The 25142-nt window shown below is 44.2% G+C and overlaps 1 protein-coding gene across 1 annotated transcript in view; it reads left to right on the forward strand.

Annotated features, from left to right (window-relative positions):
* The window catches only part of ATP10A (ATPase phospholipid transporting 10A (putative)), a 181637-nt gene that overhangs the window by 145105 nt on the left and 11390 nt on the right, over positions 1 to 25142 (forward strand). The window contains exons 14-19 of the mRNA XM_040336320.1: positions 2062 to 2383; positions 2982 to 3058; positions 18687 to 18812; positions 24055 to 24255; positions 24779 to 24859; positions 24950 to 25054. Of these exons, the coding sequence (XP_040192254.1) occupies positions 2062 to 2383; positions 2982 to 3058; positions 18687 to 18812; positions 24055 to 24255; positions 24779 to 24859; positions 24950 to 25054 (912 nt within the window). The remainder of the gene's footprint in view (positions 1 to 2061; positions 2384 to 2981; positions 3059 to 18686; positions 18813 to 24054; positions 24256 to 24778; positions 24860 to 24949; positions 25055 to 25142) is intronic.

Below are 25142 nucleotides of genomic sequence, written 5' to 3' on the forward strand. Positions count from 1 at the left end.
CAGTGTGAATTTTTTTTAAACTTGGCATTCAGAGGTTAGTCCCCAGTGGATGATCGGGTGTAGCATCCTGCTACAGGTTAAATACTTTACAGCCGCTTCTACCTAAAGCCCTTATAAGGTACTCGGGCACTTCTTGCCTATTTGCCATGAGGATACGTTACAAGGCCATCTCCACCCAGGTTGCTGCGTAGTCCTTCTGGGACACGCCTCTTATATTCTTCACCCTACTCAGCGAGTACCACACAAGGGAATACCCCCACCCATAGCCATGGTGCAAGAGCCACAGCTAAACCTCAGGTGAACATTTTCTCTGCAGAAGAACCATACAACATAGAATGACAATACTGCTCTTGCATCAGAGCAGGAATGGATTTTAACCCCAGTCTCTGCATCTGATTCTAGCTCTCACTATCTCAGGCTTGTAACAAGTGGCCTACCTGACAAAAGCAGACTTTTCTGCAACTATGATTTTCACTTCTCTAGTGGACAAAAAGAAGGCAGATTACCTCAGCTGTCACTGCCCTGATAGGGTAGAATGGGCCCTTCATACAGACATCTTCAGCCTCATATGAGATGGACTCTAGATGTGGATGTCCTGGTCCAGATTCAAGAACAAGCTGCCTCTGTTTCTGACCAGGACCAAGGATACTATAGCACTGGCATTGAATGCTTTGATAATCCCCTCATCTCAGGCAAATCTCTCCTCATTCTACCTCATTTGCTCCCCAAAATTGAACACCAGCAGAAGCCAGTGATTCTCATCATTCCAAACTGGCCCAGAAAAACCTAAAAAACACACACACACACACTTGGACTACCCCTGCCCTCTCCCCAACAGCTTATTTCAGTCTGATTCTCAGTCATTCGCCTTAATGGCATGGTTGTTAAAGCCCAGGTTCTAAGGTACAGAGGGCTCAGTCTGTCATTCCTACCTTGCTAAAAGCTACATCTAGAAAGATCTATGATTGTACCTGGAACACAGGAACTTCAAACCCAGGGACTACTTCTGTGCCTTACATTCTGGCCTTTCTACAATCGGTACTTAACTAGAACTTGGCCTTATGCACTCTATAAAAGGTTTTGGCCTTTTTTTTTTTTAATGGGAGGCCTTAGTTTTCGTCTTAATATATGTAGGGGGCACTAGAAATATGGTCCTTGGCAATGAGTTTAGGAGGGCATCTAAAAAAAAAGTGAAAGCTTTCTTTGAACAATTTGAATACTAAAGGAATAGTTATGACATTTTAAAACAAACTTGTGTTAATTGCTGATGTGTATTTTTTGCCTTCTCAGCACTTTATAATACAAGAATTTGAAAAGGTGACTGCTCAGCAACTGTAGAATGTGATATATGTTCTGCGTGCTTTAGAATAATGCATTGAAAATGCTTATTACATTTTAGTAGGAATGGTTGGGGGAAACCCAATTTGCAACAATTAATTTTCAAGAAATGTTTGCCTTTTCTGCTGTTGATGACTTGTCCTGGTAATTTGTGCAATAGCTAAAATGTTGGAGGAGTTTTATGTCGTGTTGTATTCCAATAGCAACATTTAGCTGCAGTGTGCTTTTCAGTGTGACAATAAATTGGAAATGGTAGAAAACTGTTATTTAGTAGGCCACATATTTTAAACAAATGAACTCTGCTGGAGACGTAACACGGTGGCAATATACACACCCTTTGTTTACTGTTACCCTTGGTCTCTGTCACCTGTTTGATAGGATTTGTGTTGTGTCTGCCAGATATGGATTGTCCAGCAATCTGACTGGGTACATTTGACCTTTATTCAAACTAGATGTGGAAATGCAATGCATTTACGACTTAAGTTTTTGATTGGAGTAAGAACAGGTTAGACATTAAGTAGAATATATTTTACACAGTGCAACTTGGTGTAAGTATTTTAACCACAGGTCTTATAAGGACCCTTTAGACAGGAGATTTGCAATATTTTATTTATTTTTATATATAATTATATATATATATACACATTCACACATTCTAGGCTACTTTTGAAAGTATTTTGCCTCTTAAAATGACATTAATTGTTGTCCCTGCTTTCCATTTAGGAAGCCTGTGCTGCTTTGCTCAAACAGTGTTTGCACTATGTAGAGTCCAAGACTTCTAATGACTCAACAAAACAAGCTGCTGACGTTGAATTTTCTTTCGATCGAAATAAACACCAATGGTCTTCACTGACGAAACAGAATCTTGGTCTGGTGATTGATGGCAAAACGCTAGCCTTTGCACTAGATGTAACCCAAGCAGATACATTTATTTCACTTGCTCGGCAATGCCGTTCTGTGCTCTGCTGTCGCTCTACACCCCTTCAGAAGAGTATGGTGGTGAAACTTGTTCGGGACAAACTCAAAGCTATGACATTATCAGTAGGTAAGCTGTTTACTTTTCTTTATTTTTCTTTTTTTTCTTTTATACCACATTAATAGATGTTGCTTGGTTTTCAGTTTTTTACAAACAGTAGCCACTGTACTGTGAAATCTTGTGGTTGTATAGATTGTCAAACAAACGATCCTTGCGCATTGGTTAACAAACTCAGCCAGGGTGTGTTTTTAGGTGCATTTTTGGATCGCGTGGCACAAAGATGCTGGTTGTTAAGGAGCAGGCACCCGTCAATGTCCTTAACCAGTGAATAGCTGTTTAAAAAGTTTGCACATGCCATCTTCCTTAAGAATTGGCAGATATAAACAGTGCTTTCCCTGTCAGTAGAATATGATCATCACCGGCATTAATTGGGCAAAAATAAAAAAACACAGGCTGGTTGTACTGAAGTCAATCGATTGGATAGACTTCAGTGCAACCAGCCTGCCCACAGACAGATCAAAGTTTGGCCTGGTTCCTGCTGAAATGGACACATTTTGATCTGTCTATAGCCAGCCTAATACAGCCACCACATCTAATGACTGGTAAGCTGCAATATACTACATGTTTTTGGTTTAATAACGCTTTTTTTTTAATTGTGATTTTACAGGTGATGGGACCAATGATGTTAGCATGATTCAGGTGGCAGATGTTGGTGTTGGAATTTCTGGGCAGGAAGGAATGCAGGTATGTTATGCTTTTTGGTTGCCTTTTCTTAAATGTTAAAAGAAGTATGGGAAACCAAATAATTTTATGCTCGCCTAGATTGCTTCATTCTCGGTCTAGATGCAGCAGTGGACAGATCCAGCATCAGACCGATGCTACATCTGTCCCTGCTGCCGCTAGACTAAACTGAGCGATCAAAGACTGCTGATCGCTCAGTTCTCATATCCTCTGAGGGCAGAGCAGTGACCGTCGATCATCGTTCTGTTCTCTAGTCCTCCAGCGCTCACTGGAGTGCTTGTCTGTGGAGGGTGCAAGATCGACTAGCTCAGGCTTTCAGCACTGCACTTGGAGGCCGAGCCAACTTCCAGTCCAGGCTTCTGGATGCATCCCAACATCATTGAACTTGGGATCTTTCCCCAGCCTGGACCGGTTGAGTGGCGTCAGCCGACTTCGAACTATCGGTAGCCCGCTGATGACTGAATACAGGTCACAGGAGTGCAGAATGAAGTGCACTTCTGTGACCCACAGGAGAAGTAGGGCCAAATGAGCTTTGATCCTACTTCTCCTTTTTTAAGGTTTGTGAAATTTTATGGTCTGCATTACTGAATGCAAGATTTTTTTATTTTTTTGCCTTTTGCTTACAGTTTGAAGGCTTTCTACTGCTATAATCGCTTTCTTGATTTAAAATAAAAAGTGTAAATATGATTTTGTTATTCATATGGTATAAAGCCATCACAGCCACATCTTAACTTGGTAAGCTCCAACTTGAAATGGTCTTTAATATGTCTTTAGCACTAAATAAACAGAACTTCATCCAAAGAGTTGTATATTTCTCCCCGAAAATGGCATTTGTGTGATATAGCCCATGATGTACCATTCAGAGAAAATTGCAGTTTGGACTTGCCTCCCAAATTTATAATGTAAACGGAAACAAGTCAGTTCATGTGAAAGGGGCCCTTACTAGCATCCAGCTGTGAATTTTACAGTCTGATGCCATTCGGTGACACAGTGGGTCAGACAATGTTTTTTTGTGCGAGTGTAACACTTTTAATTTTCTTCCTTTTGTTGTACCAATGTTGCTACAGTGTATTTTTTGTAGCGGTTATGAGCAGATTAAAGGCTTGTCCTTTTTAAAAAAATGTAACAACATTTACAGCCAAGTTTTTGGTTTTTTTTGTCTATACTACTGTTCTGGGTCACAGTAGTGCACTTTTCCCAGTCATCTTCCAGGACAGCCTCTGAGATATGGAGATCCTCTGCAGGACAGGCAAGACGTTGCCAAATTAGGATTTAAAAAGTGGTTCCCCAGTCACACAGTTCAGTTTGTGTTTCCCTGTCCAGAGTAGATGCATTGCCTTTGCAACTTTTTTAAATTCTAATTTAGGGGAGGAGATCGTGTCAGACGAGATCCAGGAAGTACTTGCGTACTAGGGTACAGTGTTGCATGACCACGCAATTGTCCTTTAAAAAAGCGACAAAGCTGAAAATTGGCTTGGGCAGGAAGGGGGGACGTGCCCTGTATTGAAGTGGATTTCGACTTTGTGCGGTGATAACTGAATGATGCCTGCAGCTACAGGCATCATTTAGATATCACCGTCTTCAGCCGCCGATTCTGTCCATGACACGAACGATCAAAGCGGCAGTTCTGCCGCTTAAAGGATCACTAAAGGCAAAACATTTTTTAGCTAAATAGCTTCCTTTACCTTACTGCAGTACTGGTTTCATGTCCTTATTATTTGTTTTTGCTTTGAAGTAGCTGTAATTCTGCTGTGATCTCCACACTTACTGCTTGTCTGGCTCCTTATAACCATGGTACTGGGAGCTTTTCACGGTGGTCTAAGCTGTCATTACTGTGTGTCTAAAACTCCTCAGAACCAATCGGATTCATTTTAAAAACAAAACACTGCCCTGGATTTGTTTGTTTTTGTTCTGTGGGTCTCTTTACTTTACTTCACAGAAACATGAAACCAGTTTAAAACCGAAAGTGAAACTAGAGGCACATTATATGATTGAATTTAATCTATTTTTCTTTATCGTACATCACGGGACACAGAGCGGCATTCATTACTATATGGGTTATATGGAGTACCTTCAGGTGTAGACACTGGCAATCTCAAACAGGAAATGCCCCTCCCTATATAACCCCCTCCCATAGGAGGAGTACCTCAGTTTTTACGCCAGTGTCTTAGGTGTTAGTCATGGTTTAGCTTGCCTCCGCATCCTTGGGATTAGGTGAGCTACCGGTTCTGTCCAAAAAAGCCTCAGCGCTAAAGTGGTCAGTAACCGGACCCCAAACCCTTGGGGTATAGCCCATAATGCTTTTCTTTTTAGAGAGCTGGACCCTGGGCCCAGAACTTAGAAACCTTTGGGTACCTAAAGTTTTCTGTTGCCAGGGTGCTATATGGGCCCAGGACAGTGGATCCTTCATAGGAACCCAGGGCCTGAAGGTCTAGACATCCCCACGGAGATGGGGGAAGATTGGGCCTCTTGCTTGGCAAAGTCCTGCGGCATGGAGCAGGTAAGTGAGGGGAAAACTTGCGGAACTTGGTTCTTAGCAGGTTTTTTTCTGGGGGGTCACAGGGGACATGCCTAAAGTTATGCACTGCATCTGGCAAACTAGTCACATATCATAAAGATAGGATGGCTCTCTATGTATTATTCCCCATAAGATGTGACCTCCCTTGTAGTGTTGGAAAAGCATTGAGTGGGGCCTGTGTTATATAAAAATATATGTGTGTGTCAGAGAGCTTTGCTTACCTGCAGGCCTCCAGGCGATGCTCCATTCAGTCTTCCTCCTCAGAGCCTGCAAGCAGGCAAAACGCTGACCTCCTCATGGTTCCAGGCTGCAGGCTGCAGTTTGCTGGAACAGAGAGGTCCCTTCCTCCCAAAATCCCCCCCCCCCCTCCCCCTGTCGGGAGGGGCATTTCCTGTTTGAGGTTGCTGGGGGGGAAGGGCGGGTCAGTGGCTTAAAGGAAGGGGCGGCCCTTCCTTGTTTGTTCCATCAATACTTTGGAACTGAGGAGAAAGACCAGAGCGGCAGCACGGGGCGCCGAGGACACACAGTGGCCAGAAAGGATATTGCAGTCTTCAGAGGACTGTTTTGTCAAGCCTAGAAATAGGCTGTTTCTTTTCCATCTCATAGTTTTTCTTTGCAATACTACTCAGGGGGACAGAATGTTTTTTCTTTCCTGGATTTGAAACAAAAACGAAAAAAAAAAAAAAAAAAAGTCATCTAGGGGAGAGGAAGCATTTTTTTATCCCCCAAACAGGTGTTTGGACAATTAACTTTTATAGTTCCAAATACCAATAGGTAGCAGGTGTACCTCGGTATTGTACCATGGTATGCCGCTGTTTTCCCTACAGGGAGCCTTGGGGCCATCGGGATCTGGGGCTGGAGCTGACGCGGGTCAGTCCAACCCTAAGATGGTCATGGACGAGGTATTACTCACCTCTTTAAAAGAGATGCAGAAAAGCATGGGAAAAATGATATCCGCAGCTATGCGGGGCAGTAAGCGGAATAGATCTCCGTCGCCCGAGCGCGGACCCTCAGAAGAGGAGGTCCTTTCCTCAGGGGAATTGGACGACCTCTTGGACACGGACCAAGTAGGTTCAGGGATCGAAGACCCGGATACAGAGGAGTCTGGGGCAGTCTCCCTGAGGGAGAGCTGGTGGATTCAAGGATTGTCGGACTTGGTCCATAGGACATTCAACTTGCCAGTACCAGATCTCCAGGTATCGACGGTTTCAGCTTTGGGCTCACTGAGGGCGCCTCAAAGCAATGCTGTGTTTCCGATCCATCCTCTATTAGAGGGAATTTTGTTCCAAGATTGGAACAAGCCAGATAAGATCTTCTTACCACCTAAAAGGTTCTCTGTCCTATATCCTATGGAAGAAAATTTTTCCAAAAGATGGGCTACTCCTGCAGTGGACGCAGCCATCTCATGTGTTAACAGATCGTTAACATGCCCTGTAGAAAACATACAGGTGTTCAAGGATCCAGTTGATAAGCGCTTGGAAGCACTACTTAAGAACTCCTTCACTACTGCAGGGGCAGTAGTACAGCCAGCTGTGGCTGCGATTGGGGTCGCTCAAGCATTATCGGATCAATTTAAGCAGATGCTTAAACTTATTCCGGCCCAGCAGGCAGAAAAATTTTCGGATGTCCCTAAGGCCATATGTTTTACGGTAGACGCAATCAAGGATTCTATCCAGCAAGCGTCACGTTTATCGTTATCCCTTATCCATATGAGAAGACTCTTATGGTTAAAAAGCTGGGAGGCTGAGCCCCCATGCAAGAAGCTCCTGGTAGGGTTCCCCTTCCATGGAGGACGACTCTTCGGAGAAGACCTAGATAAATACATTCAGACCATTTCAAACGGCAAGAGTACTCTCTTGCCAACTAAGAAGAAGGTTCAGGGACCTGCGTTTAAACGACAGTATTCCCCTGGGCAGGGGCCCTCTAATGCCAAGCAGTATCGACGGCCTCCTGCAAAAGCAAACTTCGGCTTCAACAGCAGATCACAAGGACAGGCTGTTAGAGGCAAAAGGCAGTGGTTTCGCAAACCAGCAAAACCAGCCCCCAAGCCAACCTTATGAAGGGGCGCCCCCACCCACGAAGGTGGGGGGAAGGCTGCGACTCTTTTCAGAGATTTGGGAAGCCAGCATTCCCGACGAGTGGGTACGGTCTTCCGTGGCCACAGGCTACAAATTAGATTTCCTAAGGTTTCCTCCTCCTCATTTCCAGAAGTCGAGGATTCCAAACGATCCGGAAAAGGGAGCCGCATTAAGATCGGCATTAGATCATCTACTTTCCCAGGAAGTAATAGTAGAGGTACCAGTCCTGGAACAGGGGCTGGGTTTCTACTCCAACCTATTCATCATCCCAAAATCCAATGGAGATGTCAGGCCAATTTTGGACCTAAAGATGGTAAATGCATATCTAAAGATCCGCTCATTTCGGATGGAATCCGTGCGGTCAGCAGCTGCCACACTCCAGAAGGACGACTTCATGGCGTCCATAGACATAAAGGATGCCTACCTTCATGTTCCAATTTATCAGCCACATCAAAGATATCTACGCTTCATGGTGGCTTCGCGTCACTTCCAATTCGTGGCGCTTCCCTTCGGGTTGGCTACGGCCCCCCGGGTGTTCACGAAGGTCCTAGCTCCAATCCTAGCCAAACTAAGGATCCAAGGGGTCACGATCCTAGCATACCTGGACGACCTCCTAGTCATAGATCACTCGTCTCCCGGCTTGGAGCGAGCAGTGGCCCTCACGGTCCAATACCTCGAGAGGTTCGGCTGGGTCCTAAATCGAGAAAAGTCAGCTTTCCAGCCCACAAAGCAGTTGGAATATCTCGGCATGAGATTAGACACAGAACAACAAGGAGTGTTCCTACCTCTGAGGAAGGTAAAAGCCATCAAGGAATTAATCCTACTGGTTCTAAGCAAGAAAGAACCGACTATTCGCCTATGTATGAGGTTACTAGGCAAGATGGTGGCCACATTCGAGGCGGTACCATACGCCCAGAGCCACACTCGCATCCTACAGGCAGCCATCCTGTCAGCATGGAGCAGAAGGCCACAGGCCTTGGATATCCCGTTGCCGCTCTCATCAAGAGTCCGACAAAGTCTGTGTTGGTGGTTAGACCCTCAGAATCTACTGAAGGGGAGGTCTTTCAGCCCAGTGGCTTGGAAGATAGTGACCACAGACGCCAGCCTGACGGGCTGGGGAGCAATTTTGGATGGTTGCACTCGCCAAGGTACTTGGGCAAAGCCAGAGAAGCAGTTGCCCATCAACATCTTGGAGCTCAGAGCTGCTCGACTAGCCCTCAGGGCTTGGACGTCAAAATTGCAGGGGTTCCCGGTGAGAATTCAATCAGACAATGCCACGGCCGTGGCACACATAAATCACCAAGGGGGAACCAGGAGTCAAGCCGCTCAGAGAGAGGTGAGCTTGATTCTTCTATGGGCAGAGGCTCATGTGCCCTGCATATCGGCAATATTCATTCCAGGAGTGGACAACTTTCAGGCGGACTTCTTAAGCCGCCAGACTCTATGGCCGGGGGAATGGTCTCTGCATCCACTAGTCTTTCAAGCACTCTGCCAAAGATGGGGAGTGCCGGACGTGGATATCATGGCATCGAGACTCAACAAGAAACTAGACAGGTTCATGTCCCGCTCAAGGGATCCGATGGCCTGCGGAACCGATGCGTTGGTTTGCCCTTGGCATCAGTTCAAACTTCTTTATGCGTTTCCCCCGCTCCAGTTACTACCCCGCCTGCTGCGCAGGATCCGGGTGGAGCACATACCAGTCATCCTGGTAGCTCCAGCATGGCCCAGAAGGGCATGGTACTCACTAATCTTAAGGATGGTAGTGGGAGACCCTTGGACTCTTCCTCTACGGCCAGACCTGCTATCGCAAGGTCCGATCCTCCACCCTGCCTTACGGCATCTAAATTTGACGGCCTGGAAGCTGAATCCCTGATTCTCAGGGGTAGAGGTCTGTCTCAGAAAGTAATCTCTACCCTAATCAGAGCCAGGAAACCGGTCTCTAGGGTGATTTATTACAGGGTCTGGAAGGCCTATGTAGGCTGGTGTGAGTCCAAGCGATGGCTTTCTCGCAAATTTACCATCGATAGAGTATTAAGTTTTCTCCAGCTAGGAGTGGATAAAGGATTGGCATTAAGCACAATCAAAGGACAGATTTCTGCTCTGTCAGTGTGGTTTCAGCGGCCGCTGGCCACCCACTCGCTGGTTAAGACCTTCCTTCAAGGGGTCTTACGTATTAGACCTCCAGTTAAATCCCCGCTTTGTCCGTGGGATTTAAATCTTGTTCTGTCAAGTTTACAGAAACAACCGTTTGAGCCGTTGGCTGATATTCCTTTGGTTCTACTGACAAGGAAGTTAGTATTTTTGGTTGCCATAGTTTCCGCAAGAAGAGTTTCGGAGCTGGCAGCCTTATCCTGTAAGGAACCATATCTTATTTTGCATAAGGACAAGGTCGTTCTCCGCCCTCATCCTTCCTTCCTTCCGAAGGTCATATCCAGTTTTCATTTGAACCAGGATTTGGTATTACCATCCTTCTTCCCTAAACCTACTTCCAGAAAGGAAGGGTTGCTGCATACCTTGGATATTGTCAGGGCCATGAAGGCCTATCTTAAAGCTACAAAGAAGATCCGGAAGACAGATGTGCTGTTCATTCTACCGGATGGGCCCAAGAAGGGGCAGGCAGCTGCAAAGTCCACCATTTCTAGGTGGATTAAGCAATTAATCACTCAGGCCTACGGCTTGAAAGGGTTGCCTCCTCCAGTATCATTAAAGGCTCATTCTACTAGAGCCATGGGCGCCTCCTGGGCAGCACACCACCAGATCTCTATGGCTCAAGTTTGCAAGGCGGCAACCTGGTCTTCTGTCCACACGTTTACAAAATTCTACAAGTTGGACGTAAGAAGGAATACTGATACTGCCTTCGGGCAGGCAGTGCTGCAGGCTGCAGTTTGAGACCCTCGGATTCCGGGGGCTCCTCTTGTTCGAGTTAAATTTAAAAATTTTATTTTTCTCAACTAAGTTGAATTTATTATGATTTGAGTATATCTCTAAATTAAATCCTTTTGTCTTGGAGATGTTCTCCCTCCCCTCATTGTAAGCATTGCTTTGGGACATCCCATATAGTAATGAATGCCGCTCTGTGTCCCGTGATGTACGATAAAGAAAAAGAGATTTTTAATACAGCTTACCTGTAAAATCTTTTTCTTGGAGTACATCACGGGACACAGAGCTCCCACCCCTCTTTTTTGAGGACCATTTTGGGAGGCATACTGCTTGCTACAAAACTGAGGTACTCCTCCTATGGGAGGGGGTTATATAGGGAGGGGCATTTCCTGTTTGAGATTGCCAGTGTCTACACCTGAAGGTACTCCATATAACCCATATAGTAATGAATGCCGCTCTGTGTCCCGTGATGTACTCCAAGAAAAAGATTTTACAGGTAAGCTGTATTAAAAATCTCTTTTTAATCATTTTTAAAAGGAATCGGTTAACTTTTATGTCTCTATACCCTGTAAACGGTCATTTCAGCAAAAAAATGTTTTTCCTTTAGTGACCCTTTAATCGTTCTTAGGCAGCGGGAGGGGATGGTCAGCAGTCATCTCTATGACCATCGGAGGCCCGGGCGCGACATTATGACATCACGCCCGTTACCCGGAAGTAAACAAAGCCGCAATCGCGGCTGTCGGCATGAGATCGTGATTTTTTTTTCCACAATCTCATGCTTGTAAGCCTGGAGGAGAGACATGCCGGTATAGAACTTCTTCTCTTGTGACCAAACCCTTCACCATAAGAGGCTATATGAGACAAATATAAATCTTTTCAGAACTATTTTCACCCTTTAATGTGATTTATAAACTGTACACCACAGTTGAACAAAAAAAATGAATCGTCAGTCAAAAATTCACAGACCATCAAATTGCGGACGACCCAGCCGTTACCTTGCTTCATGCCACTAAACTTCCGGCTCGGAGTTACAAAAAGTCGATTGTGAGACACCTCTTGAATGCAGCCAAGGCCTGCATTCCGCTTTTATGGAAGAACACTTGTCCTCCTGACTGTGGCGATGTGGCTGCGTAGGGTGGAGGAGACCAGAAGACTGGAGGACTTAGTCCATTCGGCTCAAAACAAACAGGAACAACACTCCCGGGCATGGCGGCTTTGGACCATGTTCATATACTCCGATGAAGGGGTGGCTATGTTGGCCACTTGAGCGACAGCATATGACAATTAGTGTAGATGCAATAACTTTCCTGTGTGGTCTGAGCCCCTCAGGTGTCCCCCCCCCCCCCCCCCCCTCTTCTCTTTTCCCTTTGTCTAATTCTCTCCCTCTTTCTCTCTCGGTCTTATTATACGCTTCTTTCTTTAACTTACACGCACACAAGTGCCCAGGTATAGGGCATCAAGGGATGTTAAGTGATGTATTGGTGGTGTGGGCCTGGGTTTTATGTCCAGGCCAGGAGCTGCTTTGATGTAGAATAATTTAAGTCCGCCAGGCGGGACTTCAGTGAACAGTCACGTTATACACTCACGGCTTGCCTGGTAGCTACCCACCGCACCATTATTGTGGTTGGTGTTGTGCCACCCATGTACCTGTGTATGTCAATTACTGAATTTGTGTACTGTAATGTACTTTCTCGGTTTCATTTTCGTTTTGGAAACAATAAACGATTCATTTTTTTTTTTTCAAATATAAATTTTAGGTAGAGGGAAGTAAAAATAAAATATGGTTGCATAAGTGTGCACACCCTTAAATTTAATACTTTGTTGAAGCACCTTTTGATTTTATTACAGCATTCAGTCTTTTTGGGTATGAGTCTACCAGCATGGCACAGCTTGGCTTGGCAATATTTGCCACTCTTTGCAAAAACACGCCAAATCTGTCAGATTGTGAGGACATCTCCAGTGCACAGCCCTCTTCAGATCACCCCACAGATTTTCAGTCGAATTCAGGTTGGGTCTCTGGCTGGGCCATTACAAAACTTTAATCTTCTTCTGGTGAAGCCTTTCTTTTGTTGATTTGGATGTATGCATTGAGTCGTCGTACTGCTGAAAGATGAAGTTCCTCTTCATGTTCAGCTTTCTAGCAGAAGCCTGAAGATTTTTTGCCAATATTGACTGGTATTTGGAACTGTTCATAATTTCCTCTACCTTGACTAAGCCCCCTGTTCCAGCTGAAGAAAGACAGCCCCTAAAGCTGCCACCACCATGCTTCACTGTGGGTATGGTGTTCTTTTGGTGATGTGCAACGTGTTTCTGCACCAAACATATCCTTTGGAATTATGGCCAAAAAGTTCAACCTTGATTTCAGACCATAACACATTTTTCCACATGCTTTTGGGAGACTTCAGATGTGTTTTAGCAAAAGTTAGCCATGATGTTTTTCTTTGTACGAATAGAAACAACCCCATAGCCCATAAATATATAAAGAATACAGGAGATTGTTGTCACATGTACCACACAGCCAGTACTTGCTAGATATTCCTGCAGCTCCTTTAATGTTGCTGTAGGCCTCTTGACAGCCTCCCTGACCATTTTTCTTCTGGTCTTTTCATCAATTTTGAAGGGGCGTGCAGCTTTTGGTAATGTCAATTTTGTGCCATATTTTCACCACTTGATGACGGTCTTCACTGTGTTCCATGTTATATTTAATACCTTCTCTTGACTGATACCTTTTTAACAGTGAGATCCCTCTGATGCTTTGGAAGTGATCTGCAGACCATGGCTTTTGCTGTAGGATGTGACTAAGGGCCCTTTCACACGGGGTGGATCAGTAATGATCCGCCTCCGTGTGTCCGTAAAGCTCAGCGGGGATCCTCTGTAAAATCCCTGCTAAGCCGTCGGCTGACAGGGCGCTCCCCGCACACTGTGCAGGGACCGCCCTGTCTTTTCTCCGCTCTCCCCTATGGGGGGATCGGATGAACACGGACCGTGTGTCCGTGTTCATCTGATCCGCAGACGGAAGAAAAAATAGGATTTTCTTCCGTCCGCAAAGTCGGATCTTTGCGGAGGCAGGTGATTATGGGTGTCAGAGTATGTTCACCCGCTGACACCCGCACTCACATATGGACCAATGTATGTCCTGTTTTCATCCGCAAACGGATGGATGAAAATGCAGACATATGGTCCGCACATGTGAAAGGGGCCTAAGAAAATGACAAAGACCTACTAGAACAGCTGAGCTTTATTTGGGGTTAATCGGAGGCATAGCTACTGCTATAGCTCTGTTAGTTTTCCTCTCACTTCCTGATCTGGTGGCTTTTTTTTTTAATTATTATTAAACAGGAAAACTGAATTTGAGTAATTTTTACTTAAAAGTACATCAGCACTTACATTAAAAATGTATACTTGTCCCAATAGCCTTGGGGGAAAAAAATATATCCGTACAGCGTATTGCTGTCATTTTTTAGTAAAGAGAAGTTCTGCTTCCACAAATTCCTGCAGCCTCCTGGCTCTAAGCACACCCTGCTGTAGACGTGTTTTGATCTGAGTAATATAAGGATATGGCTGCCACAAAGGATAGTGAAAGCATTCTGTTTGATGCATAGATATCCTTGTAATACATTCTGTGCTCTCTGCAAAGTTTGATCCCAGGATATGGGTTAATGAGCTCAATGCTAAGCAAATGTTCTGTCCTAAATAGTACCCTCTAGTGGTGCCCACATAGATATAAACACATATCCTGGCCAAATACAGCAAACAGTATTTAGTTTCCATACAGTTACCATTGGCATCTTTCATAAGCTGCAGGGAAACTACAAATGTTTAGTTATACGTTAAATAGATACAAGTTTAACTAGATGTACACATTGAATAAAGATAACTTGCTTTCAGTGTTTCATGTGCTTCAATACATGCAAAATCCTAAAATGTGTTACTGGTATTTTACCACTTTAGCCCTAGAAGAATTGGCTGCTCAATGACCAGAGCATTTTTTGCGATTCGGGACTGCATTGCTTTAACTGACAATTGTGCGGTCGTTCGTCTTTGTACCCAAACAAAATTGGCCTTCATATTTTCCCCACAAATAGAGCTTTCTTTTGGTGGCATTTGATCACCTCTGCGGTTTTTATTTTTTAACAAAGCCAATTTTTTCTCAGTTTAGGCAGATATGTATTCTTCTACATATTTTTGCTAATAAAAATCGCAAAAAGCGATATATTGATTGTTTTGTGCAAAAGTTGTAGCATCTACAAAATGGGGAATTGATTTTTGGCGTTTTTATTATACCCTTTTTTTTTTTTTTTTGGGACTGCAATAAAGAGCCGACGTACAGCTATGTCGGCTCGCGCATGGGAGCCAACCTGCCGCAGAATAACTGCGCCTGGTCCAGAAGCGGTTAATGCCCGTTTTCTTTTAGCCCATAAATTGGCTGCTATCGGTTTATTTATTACCTTTAACATGATCAATTTAGTCTTCCATGGTGACACTAAATGCAAAATGTGCGTAAATTGCAAGCACTTTTTTTTCCTTAATTCCTCCTCAGAGAAGTGAAACATTAAAGACCCTTTTTAGTGAGCATAGCGTATGATATAATCAGACTGGCAAGAGATCCCTTTTTTTTTTTTTTTTCCTGGTCTACTGAGGAACGCAAAGTGTGTGTGTGTGTGTGTGTGTGTTTTTTTATAATACTGTTGGGTTATTCTGCTGCCTAGAGGGAGGATTGAACAATGGAAAACAGAAAAAGTTGTACACCACCTCAGTATAACCCCCTTCTGTGTTCAGTATGACTCTGCTAGTGTCCTAGGGAAGCCAGGTGTTTTTGCTTTAGTATTAATAAAAGCCTAACCTATCGCTCGCTTTTTTACTCCTCCTTTATTTATTTTCTTCAAGATTCCTGCTACACTGCTACTTTGGAGTGCTGTACCAAGACCAAACTGGATGTTGCAAGGGTAGCCTGAACAAGCCCTTTAAGTGCTGGGTTCCAATTGTGATGCATCTGATTAGCAGCAAAGTGCTGTCTGTGTGCAGAGCTGTGCCATTTCCTTAGCATTTTCCTTGTCTAAAGACAAATTTTGGGCTTGGTACATTTTTCTATTCTTCCTTTTCTTCGATGACATTGGATAACTCTTCTGATAATTCTTTCCACTCCTGTGACAGGAGCACCTCGTCGTGGCTGGTTTGTGGTGAAATTATGTTCTTTCCACTTCCGGATTATGGCCCCAACAGGGCTCACTAGAGTATTCAGAAAGAAATCCTTCTGTTGGGCTACTTTCACACTGATGCGTTTTACAGGCACTATGGCGCTAACAATAGTGCCTGTAAAGCGCCTCTCGTCTCATTCCAGTGTGAAGCAGTATGCTGGCAGGACGCTAAATAAAGCAGCATCACCTAAAGCACCCCTGCCCATTGAAATCAGCAGCGTTTTACCGCTAACGCCCGCCCCAGTGTAAAAGTGCCCTAATCTATGTTATCAGTGTTTTTTACGAAGGTCTTGAAAGAGCTCTTTGTTTTCTTGCATGACACCTTGGTAATGAGACACATTTTCATAGGCCATCAGTTGAGACTGAACTAGCCGATATTTCATTTGCAGTGACAAGGGGCAGGATTGCTTTCTAATTACTGATAAGATTTCAGCTGGTGTCTTGGCTTTCTTTGCCTTTTTTCACCCCTTTCTTCATATGTTCAATATTCATGTGCCATTCCATTTTATTACAAAAACTTGATTCTGAACTTATTTGTTTTGGTTTCTTTGTATGTATGGATTGCATGAGTTGTTACCGACGTGAAAATTTCATGTCAATAGGCATCTTTAGAAATATATTTACCTAGAAAATGGTGAGGTGCTCAATACTCTACCTGGTGTGTGTGTGTGTGTGTGTGTGTGTGTATATGTATAATGTGTGTGTGTGTGTGTGTGTGTGTGTGTATATGTATAATGTGTGTGTGTGTGTGTGTGTGTATATGTATAATGTGTGTGTGTGTGTGTATATATGTGTGTGTATGTGTATATATATATATATATATATATATATATATATATATATATATATATATATATCTCCTCTATATCGATTTGCCTTTTGAGCAAGAGTTGACACTATATTTTTTGTATGTTTCTATTTTGGCTTGATGAAGAGCTATTTTTTGGCTTGAAACTGTTGCCAACCTGATGGACCAAGTTTGTGCTGCAACCCCCTTTTCCCTCGCGCTCTAAATTTTTAGTCCAGATCAGTGTTTCTCAACCTTTTTTCAAGGCACCCTTTAAAACTCTGCACAATCTTGAGGCATCCCTTTCTAAAATGTAAAAAATAAATGGTTTTAGATATTGAAGCAACATTCACATACACCCGTAGGACACCCAAGTGATTTATTCTTTCAAAGCAAATACACCTTTGCACACTGGTACCGACTAGTATTGGTGTTATTTTTTTTCCTCATTTCTCTATCCCTCACTCTAAGGTGACCCCATTGCTGACTGGGGAGTAGGGTTGTCACCTGTCTGGTGTTCATCTATTCTAGACAGTCTGGGTTTTAAATCATGTGTCTGGGTTTCAGTCTGCCTGAAACCCGCACACATTGTTCACACCAGACTGGCTCTTGGCTCCATCTGCTCAGCTCTGGGGGCCGGGAAGGAACAGAACTAGGGTACCAGCGGTCTGGAGAAGTTCCAATATATTCCTCTTCTACACCAATCTGCCAGTGCATGTAATTCCTGGGAACTGCAGCACAAGCATTAGGGCTCTTTCACACGTCCGTTCCGTTTGTTCGTTTTTTGGACGTCTGTTAACGGACCGCAATGCTTCCCTATGGGCTAGCGTCCGTTAGCGGATGAGCATCCGCTAACGTCCGTTAGCATCCGTCTGCGTTCAGTTCCGTTTTTTTTGGACAGAAGAAAACCCTATTTTTCTTCCGTCTAAAAAAACGGAACAGACGAAAAACGGACGATCCGTTTATCATCCGTTCCGCTAACATCCGTTTTTCTATGTAAAAAGCCCCCCCAAAAAAAAAAAAAAAAAAAAACGGATGCAAAAACGGATCAACTGATGGAAAAAAAAACTGATCTGAAAAACTGAACGGACGTGTGAAAGAGCCCTAACTCTTCTGCCCGAAAATCATCAATCATTCCAGCCCCCTCTTCTATGCCCCTCTGCTGGGGCTTTGAAATCGCCAGGGACCGCAGCACAAGGATTACGCTGCTGGGACTATTTTATGGTTTTCTTGATGGGGGTCTCCTTATCTCCTCCTGCAGTCCTAGCTGGGGGTCCCCTTTTACTGGAGGGGGAAGGGAGTGCCTGTATTCCTGATAGGGGTCCCCTCTTATCACCCCCTGCAGTCCTCCTAGCTGGGGGTCTTTATCTGGAGGGGAGAGGGAGAGGAATTCCTGGATGAGTCCCCCTTGATCACCCCACCTGTAGTCCTAGCTGCGAGCCTTCCTTACCTAGAGGGGGGATTCCATTCTGCTCACCCCCTGCAGTCATGTTATCAAGGGGTCTCCTGGATGCAGAACCCATGTCATCACCCCCATGCACTCCTCCTGGAGAGGAGTCGGTACACTTGGAAGTGTGTGTGTGTGTGCGTGCGCCTCTAAAAAAAATACTGAGCTCTCTGATTAGTGGTCCTGGTCTGTTGTACAGAGTCCTTCCTGCCCCTTTCACACCAACCTCTGTTGGCATTAGCTGACCTGGGGGGGTGTATTGGGGACAGACTGACCTGGGAAGGATTATACTGGGAGACAGACTGACCTGGGGGAAATGTATGGGGATACAGACTATCCTGTGGGGATAATACTGGGAAATGGACTGCCTTGAGGGGATGTACTGGGCGACAGACTGACCTGGGGGGATTATATTGGGGGACAGACTAACCTGGGGATTGTACTGGGGGACTGACTTTTTGGCCACCCCGCTGTTCATTACAGCACAGCATTCCTGCTCTTCTTGGCCACCCAAAGGTATCCCAAGTCTTTTATAATCCTATAATGTATACTGCAAAAATTGTAGTGCGCCGCTTTGGGCAATTTTTAGGCCTTTTGCCAAAGCACACCTGACGGCCCCCTGGTTCAAAAAGGCTGCAGTATAGTTCAGTAATTTGCGGGGGTTGTCTTCTATTCTATGTATACTTTTTTATGTTTAAATATTTTTTATTTATTTTTTTACAGGCAGTAATGGCCAGTGACTTTGCCATTCCTAGATTTCGATACTTGGAAAAGCTACTGCTCGTTCATGGTAGATGGTGCTATTCTCGACTGGCCAATATGGTGTTATATTTCTTCTACAAGAATGCTGTGAGTAAAAATAATGGTGAACTTCTGTACAGTTACTTTACTCTTAACAGTTTTATTCTTTTTCTAACCAGCGACTTTAGGAGAAGTTGTGTGTTTTATTTGTTTTTTCTTTCATAAAGCCTTGTGTATGTACGTCGTAAAGGTTTTTATTGCCGTATATGTCCATACAGGTAAGGCCTCATTCACATGGACATATCTATGCTTACACAGGGACCTGCATGGCTGTCAAATTTGGACCTGTCATGCAGCTACTGCATTCCAATAGACCTGAATGGTCTATTTTTACAGGTGTATGAAAATAGGTATGCCCCATGTGAATGATGTCTACATCATTGCAGAATCGTAGTTTACAGTTTGATATCTCGGTGACATAGCATTAAAGGAGTTCAGCCTGAGCTTGTTTGGCTAGGCTTCTCCTATGGGTGACGGGAGTGCAATTTGTTTTGCACTCTTGTGAACCGTTTTCAGCAGAGAGCGGTCTGAAATCCGCTCTCTGCTGACGTCACACAGATCAGTCCAGGCACCGCGTCATACCGACTCTGGGAGTCTTGATCTGCCAGGTGCCTCAGCCTCTCGGTGAGCTGCTGAAATTACCTCTCCCCATCCCTCCACAGCTCGGCGCTCCAGTGAGCGATCTACACTAGACTGACAAAATATTAACTGGCCAACTTATTAAATGGTACAAAGTCAGCTTTGCTGTCCTAGAAATACCGTTACCGTAAGATTAACTGTGGTTATCCCCAGTAATCTTCCAGGGCAGTAGCATGAGAGGGAAACAAAGTAATAAAAAAAAGCCTACCCAGGGGGGGACCACTGCCAGAAAATCTTTTCTTTCGAAGTATTAGGCCTTGTTGTGAAGGGTCTTTTCTATATAGTGTTTGAAGGTATCCTCACTAGGCCACGTAGCCACTTTGGGGATTTTTTTTACTGACATTCTCACTTTTTATGACCAGGATGTTACCGAAGATCTGGTAAAATGTGTTCTTCTAGTGAAGGAGGTACTTATGATTCTTCGTCTTTATATACAAATATAGTTTTCTTTAACTATCTGGTGCTGTGCTTTTGGAAGCCTACAAGCACCTTTTAGGGCTACTAAACAAGATATGAAGGAGGCATCTTCATACATTTTAGACAATGAATAGATCTAATGCAGACACACCCAACTTCAGAAATACTTATGGTTCAGTCCAAGTTGGTATTAGAGGTCGACCGATATATCGGCCGATATTTAGCCTATTTTAAAGATATCGGCATTGGACGATTATTATGTAAAATAGGCTGATTGTCTGGGATCTGAGGTAGGGGTGTGCTGGGTGGAATTCTACTGCCTGCCCGCTCGCTGCCATCACAGCTGCTATCTGCTGATTTTTTTATTTTTTAAGTGTAGGAAGTCGGCAGCGGCGGCAGTTACTGGCCCGCACTGCATTATGGGGTTTTTAGGTAGAGGCAGGGCACGCAGCACGTCAGGGGACGTTTTTTTGGAGGATGTCGGCAACGACGGCCGCCGATTGGCTGTTACCGGCCCGCTCTGCATTCTGGGGATTGTAGGCAGAGGCGGGGCAGCACGTCAGGGCCAGGGACGAATGGATCTTTCTTGTGCTAGGCTAGGAGATGGAATGGAGCCTGGAGCGCTCCGCTGGTGGGCATTGATGAGGTGGCAGTGAATGACATTGGGCTGTACTGGTGGGCACTGATGTGGTGATGCACTGGTTGGCGCTGATGTGGTGATGCACTGGTTGGCACTGATGTGGTGATGCACTGGTGGGCGCTGATGTGGTGATGCACTGGTGGGCGCTGATGTGGTGATGCACTGGTGGGCGCTGATGTGGTGATGCACTGGTGGGCGCTGATGTGGTGATGCACTGGTGGGGTGATGCACTGGTGGGCACTGATGGGGTGATGCACTGGTGGGCACTGATGGGGTGATGCACTGGTGGGCACTGATGGGGTGATGCACTGGTGGGCACTGATGGGGTGATGCACTGGTGGGCACTGATGGGGTGATGCACTGGTGGGCACTGATGGGGTGATGCACTGGTGGGCACTGATGGGGTGATGCACTGGTGGGCACTGATGGGGTGATGCACTGGTGGGCACTGATGGGGGTGATGCACTGGTGGGCACTGATGGGGTGGAACTGATGGACGCTGATAGGCTGCACTGGCGAGCTGAACTAGTGGGCACTGATGTGGCACTGACAGGCTGCACCCCACCTCTCCACCCTAAACAATTATCCCCTCTCCAGGTTTTTTGAGATGAAGGAAAAACAAATCGGCCTAAAAAAACGGCAGCACATATCGGCCGCCCCGATTTCCAAATATCGGCATCGGCCAGAGAAAAACCCATATCGGTCGACCTCTAGTTGGTATGGTGGGTTGCTGTTTAACTGAGAAAGTCCTATACAAGATTTGATGTTCCTCTTATGTGGACTGCTAAAACAGACAATATTTTCCTCTGCTTTGAATAGAATATCCTGAGCCATTTTAGATATGCCCCACCATACCTGTACTTCATTATTCTTGATCCCTGCCTGAAAGGATAGCAATGCTCTTTTACAGCTGTCAGTTCTCTCAGCTTGGAAGAGGTCTTAATTCAATTCTGAGCTAAAGCACATCGGGCATCTCCAAGAGGTGGCATCTGTTGTGATTTATTTTAGACACCTGAGCTCAACATTTGCCCTCTGTCGGGTTCAGTGGGCTCATACACCAATTCAATTTGTAGCAGACTTCTGGAGAGGAACAAATCAAATCCTTTTTTAATCCCAGTATGACAAAAGGAATGTCTGTAGGGGTCTCGAGTGCAGCTGGGCCCAAGTTAATGCTGGTATTGTGGTAGCCATCAGACCCAAGAGCTTCATATTGTCTTGGGGTTGCTCCTGACGCGGAAACAATTTGTTGGATTACCATCAGGATTTGGGGAAATCTTTTCATCTGGTAGAAAATATTTTGGACTTCTGAGTTGTTTTGGTAACCCAAGAAAACTTTTTTTTTTTTTCTCAACTGGAATCCATGAAGAGTTCCTTTTTGACCAACCATCTAAGATTCTTCACTATGAGGGAGGACCCTTTCTAGGCAATCTCCACCTTATTTTCTAGTGATGGGTAGAAGAGGCTATCATCCTAGTAAGCAATTCCTTTTACTGTAGCTGAAGGTGAGATACTGTGTGTTTTCTTTTGTCTTCGTAAAACGTGTCAGGGCCACCTATAGACCAAATGGTAAGGTGCAGAAATCTCATTACTGCAAACCATAGGCACGATTAAGAAGTATGCATCCTGTAAATTCAAGTTGACAAACACTTCGTTTTAGGAGGTTTTTGTGCACAGTGTATTATTTTTCACACTTTTGTTTTTTATACTCCAGGAGCTTGTTCAATTACTTTGACATTTTCAGTTTCTGGACCAAAAAAACTAATGGGAGTAAAATTCTTTGGATTTGGTTTTCCAATGTGAGAATATCTTCCCATTAACAAAGATTTTTATGTAACCCTTTAGGGCAACTGTCTTTACATACAGGGTAATGTTGTAATATGCATGGGCTGTCGTTTCAACCCAATGTTGGTAAAACTAGGACAGCCTCCCCCCCTAACGCTGCTCCTGGTATTGCTTTGTGTCTTTTTTGGTAGATTCCAAAGTAAAAGGCAAGCATGGGCATCCGCTCCATAGGGCAAGGGGTGTCGTTTGCCCCCCCCCCTGGAATCGCCAGGGAGAGCCAGGAGCAGGGCCGAACTGGCCCTGGGGCCGATTTAAGCGGTGACCTTCCTTTTGTCATACTGGGATTAAAAAAGGATTTGATTTGTTCCTCTCCAGAAGTCTGCTACAAATTGAATTGGTGTATGAGCCCACTGAATCTGACAGAGGGCAAATGTTGAGCTCAGGTGTCTAAAATAAATCACAACAGATGCCACCTCTTGGAGTTGCTCCCCTCTGACAAGGCGGAAAATGCCACCAGATCTGCATCAACAGGGAGTTGCTGACCCAGCGACTGCCCAGTCAAGAAAAAATAATGTGCTGGTCCTGAGGAGAAAATCGGTCTAAACTGAGGGATGGAGAGGGGTTTTTTACTTGTTTGTGTATCTTTTGAAGGGAGGGACCAACCAACCTATGATGTCTTGGAAGATGATTGGGGAAATTATTCTTTACACCTAAAGCAGTGGTTCTCAACCCTCTAGGGCCGTGACCCCTTGATAAAATTTCCCAAGTTGTGGGGACCCCTAACAGTAAAATAATTTTTGTAGCGTGGGTTGTCGGCACCCAAGGCATGACAAGTAATTTGCGCCTAAACCACAGACATTTAGCGCTCCCTTTAATGGCAACTATAATTGCACTCACTGTGTCTCCGGCTTCACTGTGTCTTTGACTTTGTGGTGTCTCGCAGCAGTGACACCTATGCCGAAATCAGGAGATGGGGGTCTCCTCCAGCCCCTCCCACTTCACATTCCTCACCAGTCAGCTCACCGCTAGTCTCTGCCCCCAGCCATGCTGTGAATTGAATGGGCGCCTGCAAAGAGGCTGAGTGGGCGGCCGCGGGCTCCAGAAACAGCCCAGCTGGGCGGCCACAGGCTCCAGGGACAGCCGTGCTGGGAGAGTGGTGCGGGCTTCAGGAATAGGCCAGGATTCGGTGACCCCTGGCAAATTATCATTTGACCCCCGAGGGGGTCCCGACCCCCAGGTTGAGAACCACTGACCTAAAGGAAAAGAATATTTTTTTTATTGTAGAGTTTTAAATAAAAGTAATTTTGATATGGGTGGATTTCATGCTCAATGCAACATGTTTTGTAATTGTAAATTACAGAGTAGAAAACTTTTTTGTTTTTTGTGTGAATTTCAGTTAATTTCCTTGGTTATCAAATTCTGAGATTAAAAAGAATTGCCTAATTGGACAGTATGAATTGTTTTGGGTGTGAGCCTTGTCTTAATGTGTAACCATCATTCCAATATATACTGTAGCTGTCTTGTGCTTCTATGTAAAGGTACTCATAGGTTTACTACTGTTGAATGTCCATTAGAGCATTACTACCCTGTGTAAATGTAGACAATAATTTTGAGTTGTTTATTAATGGTGTTCTCACACTGTGTAGTAAGCTTTAGTACATGAAATCCTTCACATGGCCCAGTTTACAATTTAGTCTCTTTTTCACATTCATATAAGAACTAACATGCACAATTTCTAACCTGCTCTAGTTGTAGTAATGAGTGTTTTTTTTTTACTTTGTTTTTAAAATCTGATGTTCCTTTTATTTCTAGATGTTTGTGGCTCTTCTCTTTTGGTACCAGTTTTTTTGTGGCTTCTCTGGATCAGCCATGATTGACCAGTGGTATTTGATCTTTTTTAACTTGCTATTTTCATCAATTCCACAACTTGTTACTGGGATTTTTGACAAGGACCTTCCTGCTGATATGTTGATTGCTGTTCCTGAGCTCTATAGGAGTGGCCCAAGTATGGAGGTAACTATGTGGCTCACCTATATTATTTTACTGTGATGCAGCATCAATTATCCACAAAAAAACTTTAGACCTTCTGTTAATTTTTTGTAGTCTTAATTTTTTTAAGTTCATATTTTTCCTTTTGCATTTGTTGCATCCTTGCACATAAAGCATATGTGCGAATGATAGGACCAGAGCTTCTCTTCCCTTGCATACAGTCTATACTTATAAGTGTCTGTGCTTGAACAGACATTTGCATGTCAAATGTTTATTCATCTACATAATCAACTTCATCTTGCAGTCATGTCCTCTCCAGTTGTGCAGAATCTGTCAGTTTATATAGGATTTTGATGTCATATTAAGTCATTTCTGATCTGTTCCCTTTTAAAATTTTATGTCTATGCCTTGGTAGTTAGGCTTGCATACAAATATTTGTGGCATAACTTATTGCATATAGAAAATTCTAACATGATATCAGAGCTAGGATTAACCGTTTTGTTCATATTCTTGAAGTGCTAAACTGGTTGTGTATCTTTCTGCATAGGAGTACAAGCCACATATGTTTTGGCGCAACATGATTGATGCTTTCTACCAAAGTCTTATATGCTTTTTCATCCCATATTTCGTAAGTTGTCTACATTTTAAGTTATAAAACTTTTTTTTGTTACAGGCTTGTGGTTGCTCCATTGATATATATCCTTTTTTTATTTTGCAGACTTTCTACGACTCTGATATTGATTTGTTCACTTGGGGAACACCTATAGTCGCTTGTGCCCTTGTCACCATTATGTTACATTTGGGAATTGAAACCAAAACTTGGGTAAGAGAAAAAAAAAAGTTTTGATGGCTTGATGATGTAATGGACTGTCTAGTAGAGACAGCCATTCTGGAAAAATGATTGGTCTTAG

This window comes from Rana temporaria, chromosome 2 (assembly GCF_905171775.1).
Source record: "Rana temporaria chromosome 2, aRanTem1.1, whole genome shotgun sequence".
Taxonomy (NCBI): Eukaryota; Metazoa; Chordata; class Amphibia; order Anura; family Ranidae; genus Rana; species Rana temporaria.